Raw genomic sequence first — 15,894 nt, forward strand, 5'->3', positions numbered from 1 at the left:
AAAGAATGGAGTTCTTCTGTAGATACCGCTGAACAATACCTTTTAATTTAAATCATCTGTGTGATGTTAAGCTTTTCCGCAGTAAAACTGAAAGCAAGCACAATTTTAACATCAGTGGTTGCATATTAAATCATTGTGCAGACTGATCAAATTTTGTGCCGAGAGAACTAATTGGTGTTAAAATGAGCAAAAACGCTGTTTGTGTGGACTTTTTTTTACAAACAGAAATGATTTGAGGTTAAAAATAAATATTGTTGCAAGTTTTGAATAGTGCTGCTGTCATGCGTTTCATATTAGTCTCCAAATACCCCATTAGTGATTGCTGGTGATTTTAAAATCCTTTACAGATTTTTGCATTGCTGCATATTTTGACTTAATGTTTTTTTTTTTAAGAAATATTCTCAATTAGATGTTCTGTTGGTTTGTAGTTTATCTCATATGGAATATATTGCTTATGCTTAGTGTATTATTTTCACCGCGTAAGTGAGTGAGTGAGTTCCTTATCTTATTCAGAGCGGCTCCCTTCATCAGGGGGCACACCCACTTCTATTGTAGGGTAACATAATATAACATAATAACCCCTTAGTAAGGGTTTCTTGCAACCGGGCCCTGAACAATAGCTTTGAAAGAAAGCATGGCAGCAAGAGTTCTACATATAACTTTTACCATAGTTAACAAAGAAAGAACCTGAAATAGTTTACAGTTTTTCTGCTGTATTTTTTTTGTTTGTTTTAGTTGGTTTTCATATGTCGTTACGTGGTGCCTGAGAACAACTATTGACAGACGTTCAGTGTTTCCAGATGAAAACAACCTTGCACAACAACATCTAATTATCATAATATCTGAACTATGCTTTTCTTCCATCTTAAAGCTGCGATCCATAACTTTTGAATTTCTATTGGCATCTACATTTGCAAAAATTGCAGGTTACACACATTTTTTTGGGTTGTCAAATGACATAACACTGACTTTTTTCCACAAAGTCTCATCAGACAGCTCAAATTATGAAAGATTATTGAAGCTTACCATTGTGAATTAGTTGATTCTCGTTTATTTAACAATAAAAGCTAGGGATTGCAGCTTTAATGGGGACTTAACATTAGCTAAGCGTGGTAAGCTAAGCTGTAGACCAATCTAATGTAAACTTTATTTTTGATATTTAGTCTTTGTTATTTTAAGCAATAATTGTATCCTTCCAATCAAAAGAGGAAAATTGAAAGCGTCAGTTTATTTATCCTAAGACACATGGATGGCTGTTGAAACGATATCAATATTTTAGGAAACTTTATTTTTCCATAATACCCTTTCAAATAATTATTTTCAAAAGTCACATATTAGCATGTCCAAAAACAAAAGCAAGTGCATGTTCTCACACACATTTTGCAGCATTTCTCCGTGGGAACCCAGCCATAATACCTAACCTAAACAGCCCTGAGATGATCACAGAGGCATAAATACTATTTCCCAGTCCAGTAAAAATAAACAAAGCCATCTTTGCCATCCATTAGCACGAACAATGCATTCACAGTTCATTTAGAGTACACAACAACACATAAATATATAAAGTTAATATTGAAGGTTTGTGGCCCACACCACCTGTCATAACTATTGTTCCGGTTTCATTTTATAAATAGATTAGGATTATAGATGTTTACTGTTAATTCACCTTTAGGAGAGAGAATCTGCGATTCAAAAGCATCATGAATAGGAATAGAGAATTCAGTCGAGTAAGTGCATTTCAATAAGTGCAAAGGCCTGAACTGAGGCCACATGGCTGATCATATCAAATTATATCTTAAACAAAAGTCATTACACCACCATTCCCAATTCTTGATCAGTGCATTCTGCTTACTGCAAATAAACATTCACTTTGAAGGAGTTTGCATTTGGTCATTTGGTCACTCGGTCTTCTGTTTCACTGTAATGGCTATTAATGTAGTTTTCGGCGTGCGTTAAGCCCATCTGCGTGGATCTGATTTCCATCTGCATGATATAAACAAACTTTTAATATTTAATATTATCTCTCAGAATAAACACTGATCTAATAGTTTATGAAGTCATCATTACAATGAAGATTAAAGTCAATGTTTCAAAATAAAAAAATAAACATTTTATTACATTAACAAAATGACAGTGTAATTTAGTTTAAGACTAGCAATCTGCAGCCCTATTCTAAACCAATTTACTTTCAATATAAATAGGCTTTGCTAGGTTAGAGATAAAGGCTTGGCATGCATTACTTTGATCAAACTTCAAAGTTTGAAATACAGAAAAGCATGCCAAGAGACAAATGCAATGCAAACATTAAGCTGCGCACAATGAACAATGTAGGCGTCTTTCTGTGGGTTTTCAAAAGGTGTGCAGTTACAGTACCTAAACCAAAGAGCCATGGTGTAATAGAATGAAGAGGAGCAGGAGAGGAAACAGGGACAGACACAAGATGAAGAGTGCTAGAGCACAGCATGGAGTTACCTGAAACAGGAAAGAAAATGAGGAAGAAAACACCACATGACACAGGCTCCCATTCACTATGGCCTGGTTTCACAGACACGGCTTAGTTTAAGCCAGGACTATGCCTTAGTTGAATTAAGATATTTACGTCGCTTTAATAAAAATGCCTTAGAAGATAACATTACTGTTGTGCATCTTGAGACAAAACAATGGCACTCATAAATTTTAAGTTATTTCTGGGCAAGTTATATTCAGTTAAGACGGTCACGCATTCACTTTAGTCTGGGACTAGCCTTAAACCTTGTCTGTGAAACCGGGCCTATAAGTGCGAATTCACGTAGATGGATAAAATCACTGTGCAATTGTTTCGGACCATTATATTTATGCCGAATATTGTCATAAACAGATAACGGATCTTACTATGTGTGCACACGAGCACAATATTTATTTAAAGGCTGAGTAAGAAAACGTTGGATTTAAAATTAGTCTGACACATCGGCATTAAAATGAGGCAAGGTTATTAGTTTAAGTAAACTATGACTATTCAAACATTTCTGTTTATTGACATAAAAAAATATTGGCCTAAATATTATTTTAAAAACTTAAAACAAGACAAAAATGAGAAATATTGACTGAGAAATAAAATGACATATGTTTAAGTTGAGGCGCTAAAACTATTAACTGAATATAAATAAAAACTAAACAAAAATTAATTTGATATATATACATAAAAAACAAATAATTACAAAGGCTTTTTTATTAAAAATAAAAAAGCTTTTTTCCTTAATTACTAAAGATTTAACAATAAAATAAACAAAAAATATAAAAAGCTAATTAATATCAATAATAGGGCTGGGCGATTTGGCCTAAAATCAAAATTTCGATTAATCGAACATTTTCTCTAGATTACGATTATTGAACGATTATTTTGTTTTTGTTTATTTTTCTTTGTTTTTTGCCAGTGTAGATCACTGACAAGGTTTGTAATGTAAATATGCCCAACTAAAGGTGGGGTATAAATCGAATATTTTAAGTCTCTTTTGCTCTGATAAGAAAAAAGTGAGGTATAGCGGCACGCATCGACATGGATATTAAAGGGAAAGTTATCGAAATAAGCGACGTCGGTTAGAGCTTCTTAATGTCGGTTTCGATTACTTTTCGATTAATCACCCATACCTAATCAATAATAATTAAATTGTTATTTAATTCTATATTAGTTAAAATATTAAATTTGTAATTAAACATTAAATATTGATAAAATTACAATAACACCGTGTCTACACCGAACGCATCCGGCGTGACGCAACATGACACACAGCCAATGGGACTATGGCGTTGCGCCGCATCCAGTGTGGACAAAATGTAAAATTATAATGGGTTCTAATGCGTTCTATTGTCTTTTGTCGCGCCGCGCCCGGTGTAACTATAGTATATGTGCAGTATGTTAGAACTGCCTGCTCCTATAAATGTAGGGAAACCTGTTTTGAAACCATTTGCTGCAGCTAGTACAGTAGAACATACACACAGGGTGATACGTTGGCCAAGTGTCCATGTATTAAGGATGATTATATGCTCACCATGTGTGAGACCATGCTGTAAGTTTCCTGATGCTGGACTTTTGCAGCCTAGTGGTTGTCTGGGGAGCTTTGTGCCAGGGCTTAACCCAGAGAACGGGAGACCATGCAGGGGGGCAAAGCTTGGTAAGATGCCTGGCTGTGCTGTGGTGGGATAGGTGGATGGAAGTAGAGACATTGAAGGGGTGGGAAGAGCTGGATTCCCACATGAGATCTCACCGGCTGCCTGAAACACAGTAGAAATGAAGGAGATTCACATGCATTACACAATTTAGATATACTGTATCTTGAAAGGATAGCTCATCCAAAAATAAAAATTCGGTCAACATGTCATTTATATCAGTCCAAAAAGAAACAGTGCCTCTACTCACTGCTGCCATGGATACAGGTGCATCATCCAATGATGTGGTAGTGAGCAGTCTGGCGACGCCCTGCACCATTGATGGGCAGTGGCCCTGAGCACCATCGGGGGGCGCCACCAGCGTCAGTTTTGGAATGGCCTTTTCGCCGCTCTGGAGTCGCTTTAAATCCGATTCCAAACCAGTCATGTTCCACATCATCTGACCTAATCCGTTTTCTGTAGCCACAGCTGTACCCTGTACCGCACACTCCACACTCATTTGACTTCTCTGAGTGCCGGCATGGTGGTTCACCAGCTGACTGCCACCTAGCGAGGGACGTACCACCCCTTCCATGTGATTGGCTGGATGGATAGAGAAGGTGGTAGATGTTTGTGTGTTTGAAGGAGTTTTGGCAGTTGTGCTCAGCGTGGCTCCAACTTCAGGCTGCATGCTCACGGGGACACTCAGACGCTTGCGTTTTAGTGCCGGCGGGCCTTGAATGTCCAGACTGTTCTTATTGTCCTCAGGGACAGCGCTGGCCTGTAGAGGTACCATTGAGAAGATGGTTTAAATCCAGTGGCATAATTATATTTTTCAACAGATGCTTACACCATTACGCTAAAACAGGATAGCTAAGTATATTGTACCTTTTTTAGTTTCGTTGTACCCATTGGTTTCTTCCTTGCCCTGTAAAAGACAGAAATGTCAATTTAGTAACAAACTCTGTGGTTTTAGTTTAAGCTTTTAAGAATAATTAGCTAAATATTAAAGCTGCAGTTCATTACTTCATAACTGCCTCTATATCACCTTTTCTGTTTGGAATAGAAACAGAAACAAAAAAGGTAATTTTATGTTTTTAGCAGATTATCAAATTATGTCAAACTGGCAATTCTTGTAAAATTGTACCAGCTCAGATTAAAAACCATTATAAACTTTTCATTGTGACTCTGTAAGGTAAGGGGATAGTTTTCAATATGGATTTTTTAATTTACGTAACTAATTTATATTCATTTTTAACTAAGTAAAGTCACATATCGCAGTTTTAAACAACATGGTGGACCTATAGAAATGTGTCTTAATCATACTTACACAACACCAGTAATGTGACCGTGTGCTTTTCGAGTTTCTATAAGCAGAATCCTGTTGAGAAAATGCTTTAATTATGTAACGGTTCTACACCTAGAACAAAGAAATATTGTGACAGGTTACTTTTAAATTTATAACCGTATTCCTCATTTTTTTGTTAACCTGGATTGCATCCATCCTTTAGGCCAAAGAGGTTTAACCTCAGCCTCCAAGAACATTTTGAGATACTCCTCCAAACTAGAACATGCAGGTGACTCCAAGTCATAGATGGTCATCTTCAAATTTACAATCTCACAGATTAACTCCCTGAAAGAAAAAGAGATGAGGTGAGATTTTATAAAATGTGCAAAGTTGCAATCATAACTTTTTTTGAAACCATGTTATGTTTCAAACAGAGATGGCGATAGAGAGGTAAACGTAACAGATTGATACCGCAGATATTTACCATCAGGTCTTAATATCTTTAGTCAAATAGATAGATTTATTCATGTATTATTTAAGCAAACCCAACCTGATTTCTTCGTTCCATCTAAATCTCTTCCGAGGTCCGAACACCCGTTTTCCACTCCTCTCCTCTTCTTCCTCATCAGAGCCATCGGCCACCCGTTGCTCCTTGTCGGCCTCAAGCCTTAAAACACGCAACCAAACCATTTTCTTATATTTTTATAGAAATTAAACAAATAAAAGTTGCCTCCATAACAGACATATTACAATGTGTTTGCCAGGCAGTCCTATTACTATTACTACTATAACTAAACGTGACTCATTACTTGGCAGCTCGAGCTTCAGAATGAGCTTGGCAGTGGCTCTGGAAACGGATGATTTGTTCTGGCATTGATCTGGCAACCGCATTCTCTAGCTTCTGCAGGAGCTCTTTCAACCGCCCATCCTGGCCAAAAACACGACAAGCACATTAGATTTTGTAAAGACGGTATTTGAAGAGTTTGTTTCCAAAATGAGATAAAAAAAATCAAAAATCGCTTTTTACCAAAGACGTAAAAAATGTTTTTTTAAGGGCTTTTCTGCAATACATCGGTGTTGTGCATTTGTGAGGTCACAGACCTGCTGTAGATTGTGAAGCTTTTTGGCTCTTTTAACTAGAGTTCCTTTGCTGCAAGACAGCTGCGATGCCAAGTAGGAGAAGATCCTGGAGCGTACTTTGCCACTAAGCTGTTTAGCGCTCACTTCCACACTGAACATAAAACAAGAGGAGAATGTTTGATGTTGATATTGTAGATATTGATGTAAAAAAGTCTGTTTCTAAAAAAGTGAGGAGAAGGATAAGGTAAACTCACTCTAGTAAAACATTGTTGAGCTCAGCAGACAAAACCTCCATCTTATTTTGTCCTTCAACTTTCTTGACGGCCTAAAGAACAAAATTATGACCAGAATAAATTAACACATTTCTAATCCTCTGATATATATTTATGTATTTTTATCCAAAGCTTGCCTGCATTAAAAGTATACATCACTCTACCTGAGTGAGTTCTTGAATGCGTTGCTCTAGCGTAGGAGGAAGACCCTCAGGAAGCGAAGCGGGGGGCTTCATGGTGACCTGCGCTACCAGAACCTCTCCATTTTCCTCCTTGCTTGGAGAGCAGATGTTCTGCGGCTCCCCCAAGAGCCCGTCCAAGTCAAAGTCCAGCTCAGCTGCCTTCACCGCTTGAAGGAGATCATCAGCACTGGCAGAACCAATGAGTGTGAGAAGAGGGTCAGCAGATATGGGCGGTTCTTGACCCTCCGCTTGCATGATGGCACAGCTGTGATTGAGAGCTTGATCTCTCTCTCTAGCATTAAACATTTGCAGCTGCTGAAGTTTTTCCTTATGGAACTTCTTCAGCATCTTATCGATGCTCAGAGGCTTTTTGCTTTTCTTCATTTTTTCTGGTGGCTCGTCTTGCTGGGCGCTGAAAAGAGGAGAATGAAAGGAAACAATGACACAACTCATCCAACTGTAAATATCTGAAGTAAATAATGTTTTTCTACAGTAAACTTTGTTTTCAACATACTGTACATCTCTGCAAAAGTCTAATTGTAAGAAAGAAAGAAAACAAACCTCTTTTTGACCACCTCGTCTTCATTCTGTTTCAGCATGTCATCTTTCTTTCTCTTACCCATCTTCTGGTCTTTTCCCTGCTTAATCTTACGTTTCTGTGAGGAGATTTGAATCAAATGAGACAATAATGCATGTTTTCCATGAATGAACAGCTTTCGACATATGTATAGTGCGATTTTGCATTAAACATTTTACCTCACACAAATTGCCACTGCATATTATAAGCTTATTCATATTGGATATGGCAGCCCGTGTGAATTAGTTCAGTGTTGGTCTGAACCATCGAGCTTCGATTAAATTGTCTTGAATTATTATTTACGCACCTTGGGTTTGAAATTGTTCTCAAAATCACTTGTCTCGTTCTTCTGACCCCCTTCAGATGCTGGCCGGAACTGCAGAGTTCCTGAGTTGATGTAGAAGCCGCCATATTTGGTGGTGAGGGAAGCTGGAACCAGCTCATCATACTGTCATGAAGCAGGTGAATAAATAAGTTGAGCGCAACATTCACGTAAAAAAATCTAAACCAGATGTTTTCTGTAACCAAAGGACTCACAGCTTCAGAATTATCAATGAATGAATCAGATTCATCGTAACCAAATCCTATATCCACCAGATCCTGGACTCTGTCTTTTTTCTTTTTGCAAGATCCACCCTAAAAAACAAGGATGGATATTCAAAGGCAGTTGAAATATTCTGATTTGCATGCATCTCTTTATCTTTATGTCACTATCTTTATAGTTAAAAACTGTCATTTCCTATCACTTGTGCATCTGCATTTACAGAGTTGTATTTTTTTACACATTTTTTTACTTTAGACCAAAAAATGAATACTCAACTTTAAGTATTTGGGTACTTACATATTTCCCTTCAAACTTTCTCGCAAGTGCCTCCAATTCATTTCGCTCTCTGTCTTCCACAACTTCATCTGCCGTCTGCAATTTCTTCTCAGGAGTTTGCTTCAAAAACATTCAAACAAGACCAGCTTTTTCATGACACAATACTTATTTAAACCCTTCGTTTACAGTAAACCACGTATGAAACAGACGTACACTCATCTCTACCTTTGAGCTGATCAGATCTGGGTAGCTGAACTCCGGGCAGCGTTGCTCGTCCGGCTCGAACAGTCTGAGCTCCAGTCTCGTTTCAGCTGGCGGTGATGTACGTTCAGACTCTGGCGTCGGTGCCAGTAAACCCAGCTTGACAGGTTGGTCATTGGTCTCAGATACGGGAGGGATGGTGGGAAGAGGGAAGTGTGCGTTGCTGGACAGTGCGGTCAGTTGAATTCGTCTCGGTGCGGCCATTGCGCAGGACGCACGCATGCCACCGGTCTACCCGAAACAGGTGCGATTAATTATAACCCTCCAATAGAGATCAGTGTCATTTTCCTCGCGTGAAAAGGAAGTCGGCGTTTTTGCGGGTTATGCAATGGGCATTCGTGCGTTTCGGAGAAGACAATAGCAACACGGTAGAAATGCAACGTAGCGCCGATTGATATTTATCCATGTCATGTAATGGTGGTGCGCTGTGTTGTACGCTTCTTCGCGAACGCCGAACGGTTTTATTCTATCTCTGAGGCCCCTTGAAGAGTCGTAAAGCCGACGTCACGCCGACAGTCAACATTCGCCATGAAGACTTCCATTTATCATCGCAGTCTAATATTATTGTTGTGAAATCCAGAGTAAAATTGGGATGTAGTCCGTTTAGATGCATCCAGTACGGGTTTGTAGGTGGTCAGTACGCGTTATCTAGCCTTGACTGTTTTTGTTGCGATACATTTTGACCTGAGATTCAGATTTTATCACTGAAATGGACACCCACAACGATATCTATGCCCACAACTATTTCCAAAATCACAAATGGGCGCTCTCATTGGACAGACCGCCGCCTAGTCAGTTCGGTCGTCATCATTCTGCGCCTGACTTACTTTAGTGTAGCAGTAGAAACCATAACAAAACATGTTCATGTACGTTGACATTGTTGTGGTTTTGCTGAGGTATGCTAACAGGTCAAATGTAAATATCAATTTTAAAGGTAGCCTAAATATCTTATGTCTGTTCGACTGGAGCGTTGGTGGTACAAGCTTATAAGCCATTACTGTCTTGGTCTACGTTCATAACGTAGTTGAATAGAATCATATAAAGTATACAGACTGAACCATTATTTATTATTATTTACTTGGAATACAGTTTTTACTGTCTAAAGTGCTTGCGTACCAAAGTAATTCCATGGTGCTGTCCGTGGTCCTGAATCGCTGAAAGAGAATGGACAGTAAGGTTTAGCCTCTTATTTGTATGTATTATCATCAGTAGTGCTGTGCGATATTGACGAAAATGCTAGGCCTATATGCGATATGATAATGCTTTGGGTCTGTAAAATATAGTTTAAATTAATCAAAATATATTTGGAAATAATACAACCAACATACATGTTTCACATTCCTTTTAGTTATTAATCATCTTCCACACACCAGGCACAGTCGCTCTGCTATCTGCATCAACTTGAAACTTTGATTAATCTTTTTTTTCCATATCATTAAGTTATTGCAAACCATAGCGACACACATATCGCGATATGCACATTCACAGTATTCCGATCATTTAAAAAATATATGTTGTGCCGCCCTAATTATCAGTGTTTCAGTGTGGTGCCCAAGCAATTTTTACTTACGCACACTTTCCATCAAAATTGTAGTATAAATTGTTTAAACACGGTTCCAGTCAAATTATAAGACTAAGAAAAAAAGAATAAACCAACGTGATAAATAATGCCTGGATAGGGACTTCTATTACGTGAAGCAAAAGGTTAGTATAATTTAGATCGAGTCAAGGAAAGAAGATGGAGACTTGACATGGCATAAATATTTCTTGGGAACACCTAAACGAGCCATAGTCTTTGTTCTGTGCTACCATAGGTGACCAATAGATGGCAGCAGAATTCCTAAAACTGAAGTAAATTTGATCGACCTACAAATATAGGGTGTCAGACCACATTTAGATGAAGTCTGTGCTAATGACACACAGGCGTTAAAGGGGTTGTTCTGCGTGTTATTTACATTTACGCATTTGGCAGACGCTTTTATCCAAAGCGACTTACATTGCATTGTACTATACATTTATTTCTGACTATGTGCAATCCCATGGGATCGAACCAATGTCCTTACGTTGCTAGCGCCATGCTTTAACCACTGAGCCACAGGAAAGCTCCTATGTTAGGCTCTTGTTCTTCTGTAAAAATACAGTGCAGAATGACGATATATTGGAGGAAGTGAAGTAATTTTGCAGTTAGTGTTTTACAATATTATTCAATAATATATCCTGAATATACTATATATGAATATATATATATGAAATAATTCATGTACTTCATATGATGTGTCACCATCATATGTAGAAAAAAAGCACATCCATTTTGATTAACGGCCTTTTGTTTGATTTAAATGATTACTTAATAATAATTATACCATGGTCTTTTTGAATACTCGATTCTGATTGGCTGGAAGGTGTGCATTAAAACCCTTTAACGCACAGGTAGCTCCAATAAGTTTGATTACATTTGAAATTTAACTGACAAAATCACTGTAATTTCACTGTAAACATCAATAAAATTGGCAAATGACCATGGTATAAGCGGGATAATCCACAGCTAGCCGTGCGTTAAAGGATTTTTACTTCCTCTGCTTCGCGTCGGTGTTCTTGGCCTCCACGTTGTGCATTAATATCCTTTAACGCACGGCTAGCTGTGGATTATCCCTTACTTAACATAGATATGTTCAGATATGTATTATTTATAAATGAAATAGAATCCAGTCGAAGTCAATAGATATTATATAATATATTCATATTAACACCTATGGAATTTTGTATTTGTATTAAACAAATACTATGTTTAATAGAACCCGGTGTTGATTGATTTAGTCAATCATAATCAAATATTGAGAGAGAGAGAGTGAGAGAGAGAGAGAGGGATAGTGGGTATCTGCCATATGGTTGCACACCTGCTACATCATCACCACTGTCTGTATCTCTAATAGGCCAATCTAATATGAATGACATAAAAGATCACCTTAAAGGGTCTGGCGATTTAGGATCACCCACCCACCTACCCTTCAGTATCTCCTCATTTCAGTGTTTATTTTGTTCTCCAAGTAAGTCCTTGACACGTGCGTCGTCAGAAAAACTCCTGGAAATACTGTTTGGCCATTTCTGTATTTTCCCGACTCTATTATTGCCGTTTAATATAGTTGTTTTATTTCGTAGAAAAAAAGCACACCATGCACATTTCGATTAACGGCCTTATTTTGATATTTTCTTCTATTGAAAATATCAAAGTCTTTCTTTAGCTGCATTAAGATTCACCTCAGCTTCTTTACTACCGGCGCTCACCGAGGCACGAGCCTCTTATGAATCGAATTTGACAGTCACAAAGGCGTCATAATTGCCGTCTGTCGCATTCCATTCCATGTTAACATATCACAAACTTATTCAAACGTAATTCGGGACGCATATGTTTTCGCTATCTCTCTCTCTCACTCACTCTCTCGCTTTCTTTCTCTCTAGCAATTATAAATGAATTTCACGGTGTAGGCTTTTAATGCTAATAAGATCCCCCTCCCTGCTGGCTCGCGAACGCACAGGCCAGTCTCGCTGACAAACAGGGCGCGAAAACCCGTGGTGTGCGAGAGAGACGTGTATGGCTTTTTGAGAGAGAGAGAGAGAGAGAGAGAGTACGGAGGATCAGATTGCATCCTTTTTGTTTAACCAGACTCCTGTTTCAATGAGCTAATGGAGCGGAAGAGATTGGCGCCCCGCGGCTAGAGAAGGCCGACAGAAGCGCCGAATTAAAAAAGGTGTCAATAAATGTGCGAAAGACAATGGGCTAAAATACACAAGCTTTATATGGGGGACAAAGGGGGACAGATGGAGGGTGGGGAGGGGGTTCCGACCACTGACAGGACTCCTCAGCGTTTCATCAGAGCGGAGAGAGAGTTACAATATTGTCCCGGGATGATTTAAAGCGCTCTGGGACGCAGGTCCCCAAAGTGAATAATTTAGTCCTTTATTAACTTGAGCAAACATGAGCTGTTTTTAATTAACTAGTTAGACCAGAGTAAGGCGGGCGCATTTATTCATCAATGGGTATAAGTAAAAAAACGGCTCCAACTTAGTAAAACATCATTTTGACTTGGGTGAAGAATTTGCAATAATACAAGACGTTCACAACAAGGAAAAGTTTAATATTGTAAAACTTTTAAAAATGAAGTTTGTGTCTATTTTCGACATCTTCAAAGATGTCGGGCATCTTTGCAGGGTTCATTTTTACTATCGATGAAGCAATGACTTTAATTACCACTAGGGTGCGCTTTGACGTCTATTCCTACAACTACAGCAGATTCGTCCATTGAGTGGCCTAATAAAGACTTTGTCCATAAACACAATTATGTATTTAGTCTTTATTAGATTTCCACTTTTATTCTAATTGTGTATAAACTTACCATGTACTAAAAAATATTGTTGCATATCAACATAACGAGTATACATTTACATGACCAATATTTATAGAAATGCTTGTTTAGGATATACAACTTTTAAGAGGGATGCACCTTCAAATTGACATTTGGGAGGAACTGTGAAAAATAAGTAAATCTCAGATAATATTGGATAAGTTTGAGATATTGAAGCTTGATGGAAGACGTTGATTGGATAAAACGTGACTATATGAAATAGAAGTCTATACAGCGTGGTTTACTGTGGGTGGGACAAGATATCTATTTTGGACATCAAGGGGAGGGCAATGAAGGCAATTCATTAAGAAGCTGAGTTAACCTGCCTCGTCTTAATTAAAACATCTTCGCTAGTTTACAGTGTGTATGCTGGCGCGTCTCTTGGGTGTTGGGTTTCCTGCGCGCAGCAGATGGCCGCGCCGGCCGAAATAATAGTTGACGCACCCCCCTTCATTGTACCAGATCTGAACAACGTGAGCCCGCAAATCACCGGGGGATTAGAACAGCGTGGATAACAAAGAAATATGAACAATTCAAGGCCTTCACCAACCACCACAGTCAGTGCATCAGGACCGTGATTGATATCCACGAGGATGACACGAGTCACATTATGTGTATCAGATGTATTTGTTGTGATTGAGAGAGAGAGAGAGAGATGCGTAATTCTAAATTGTCTGACAAACTTACATCTGCCAATTCTCCCTGCGCTCTGTCACCACCGATAACCAACCTGACATATATATTAAAAAACATAGGCCTATGTTTTACGATATTTATTATGCAAATAGCTGTTTTACAATTTTACATTTAGTTCCAAAGGTTAGACCAAGGCTAAACGTCACACCTTTTACCCCATAAATATTTTATTTTTTACAGTTATTGTATTGTTGACCATTCCTTAGGCCAGTGTGCTTTTATTGTGTCCACTTGCTATTACAAAAAAAGTTATGATCCGCTCGACCTGATTTTGCCAAGTGGTTGATGTCCTCAGGGCAACATATTTTGTTGACCTAAGGACAACATTTTTATAAATAAAACCTAAACCCACACCAAACCCCAACCCTAACCATAATTTACCCTAAAATCAGAGGGAAATGATAAGTGAAAAACAATGGTCTAGAAGCACCTAATCCTGGTTGTAAGATTAAATTTAAAATAAACTGTAAATTTATTTCTGAAATCTGATTGGTTGATTTAAATGTTGTCCCAGGGTCAACATGATGTTGTCCTTAGGACATCAACCACTTGGCAAAATCAGGATAGCCGTTATGATCCATAGGCGTTTGATACAAAACCAATAAACTGTCGAATAAAAAAAACTAATCAAATTTCCAACTGTGATCTCAGACTGTTTTATAAATTGAAATCTTCAAATATTATAAAGATCTGACAACGTACAGTTTACAAAATCACACACGTACAAGACTTCATCGCTGGGTGGCGATAAAGCAATGGTTTCTTTTTCACGTGCCAGTTTATTTGTAGTTCAAGTTTGTTGTGTCAGCTGATATGTCTGCTTCATCTTCTTCACTGAAGTCGAATGCAAGTTTGCATAGCCTACAGGTTTGTTTAGCTCAATCCCCGACTTGTTTTAGGAGTGGATACGCCCTCACCATGCACTTGCCAACACTTACACACTAATGTGCACATTGTTTTATATGATTAACCGATGAAAATGTGAAAATTGTGGGCTTTAAAAATATGCAAATGACTCTCACGAAGGCTCAGAAGAAAAACTGGCGTCACCATTCCTCAAGTGATATCATTACTATATTTTGAAAATGTTAATCTGTTCAATGGATTTCCCGCGGGAGGCAAGTAAATTACTTCTATTTCCGTGCGTGCCAGCGCGAGGCACAGGGAAGCGACAAGCACCTTCGATTCGATTATTACAATTTAACAATCCCTGCTCAGGGCCCGTCACGCATTGCAAATTTCTGGCATATTAAGCACGTTAGAACAGAGGGCGATAAGTCAGTTTTAATGCAAATGTATTATTATTAATAATAATAATAAATGCAGATCAGGCTATAATTCTGTATAGGGCATCATTTGTGGGGCATGCTTTTTACTTTAAGTTAGAAATTAAGTATTTAAAACTCTAAATCGATCTTTTTTTGCAGCCAGCTCAACAATTGCAGATAATTATTGCAAAGAAAAGTTTTAATTGCGTGATTAGCTGAGCGGGATTAGGGAAATGTGCCTGGTGGGATAACCTATTTTCCCACTAAAACACCCAACTCTGCTTGAGTCAAACACAAACACAGAAGGGAAAATCGTTTTACACTTTAATTGCTTCCGTTTGTGGATCAAATGACTTTCAACAATTAATTTACGTTTCACACTCTAATTATCGGTACATCGAATAATGTGCAGCTCAGTTTTGATATCTACAAATGAACTCATATAAAGTTAATTCAGTAATTAAAACCTTCAAAACTATATTGATTTTTATTTAAACCTCTCATTCTAAACTAATTGTTTTTATAATTATTTAACGTTTTAAAGCATTTTACGAGCTGTGAATCAGAAGTGTTGCACTGTTTTCCAGTAGGTCATGTTTTTTTTTTCTTAAATTTCGTTACTACGTATACATGGATATAAATCCAGAAAAATATGTTTTACAAACTTGCACATTTAATTTTTGACACATTTTTATGTTTTTTTATGGCTGTACAGATTAAGTAGTGAAAGTGTGATATGAGTGAGCAAAAAGCTCACACAACCCTTGGCTTGCGTGCGTCCTGTTATCAAGTTAATTAAAGATTGCGCATTTACTCTGTCACACGGCCGGATTATTCACAACTGGCGCCTTGTACAGCTTCATAGGGGCCGCGTGTCAAGGGCTGTCTGGGCAGGAGCAGCGTGCGTCTAGCGGCTCCAGCA

General features: G+C 38.1%; 1 protein-coding gene across 3 annotated transcripts; it reads right to left on the reverse strand.

The window, feature by feature from the left end:
• Window positions 1–1,194: 1,194 nt before the first annotated feature.
• On the reverse strand, window positions 1,195–10,010 carry ubn1 (ubinuclein 1). Of its 3 annotated transcripts, XM_057332809.1 has the most exons (18): window positions 8,570–10,005; window positions 8,366–8,464; window positions 8,062–8,160; window positions 7,832–7,972; window positions 7,509–7,603; window positions 6,930–7,359; window positions 6,748–6,818; window positions 6,515–6,644; window positions 6,223–6,341; window positions 5,964–6,080; window positions 5,615–5,758; window positions 5,456–5,506; window positions 5,152–5,178; window positions 5,014–5,053; window positions 4,397–4,906; window positions 4,029–4,251; window positions 2,374–2,472; window positions 1,195–1,983 (listed from the first exon to the last, which is right to left on the reverse strand). In XM_057332809.1, exons 1-18 carry the CDS (start codon window positions 8,825–8,827, stop codon window positions 1,931–1,933), a joined length of 2,706 nt encoding a protein of 901 aa, XP_057188792.1. In that variant the 5' UTR covers window positions 8,828–10,005; the 3' UTR covers window positions 1,195–1,930. The 3 variants fall into 3 exon arrangements, with proteins under 3 accessions (XP_057188792.1, XP_057188794.1, XP_057188793.1); XM_057332811.1 differs by lacking the exon at window positions 2,374–2,472 and having other exon boundaries at window positions 8,570–10,010; XM_057332810.1 differs by lacking the exon at window positions 5,152–5,178 and having other exon boundaries at window positions 1,196–1,983; window positions 8,570–10,001.
• Between the last annotated feature and the right edge of the window lie 5,884 nt (window positions 10,011–15,894).

This window comes from Triplophysa rosa, linkage group LG4 (assembly GCF_024868665.1).
Source record: "Triplophysa rosa linkage group LG4, Trosa_1v2, whole genome shotgun sequence".
NCBI classification, from domain to species: domain Eukaryota; kingdom Metazoa; phylum Chordata; class Actinopteri; order Cypriniformes; family Nemacheilidae; genus Triplophysa; species Triplophysa rosa.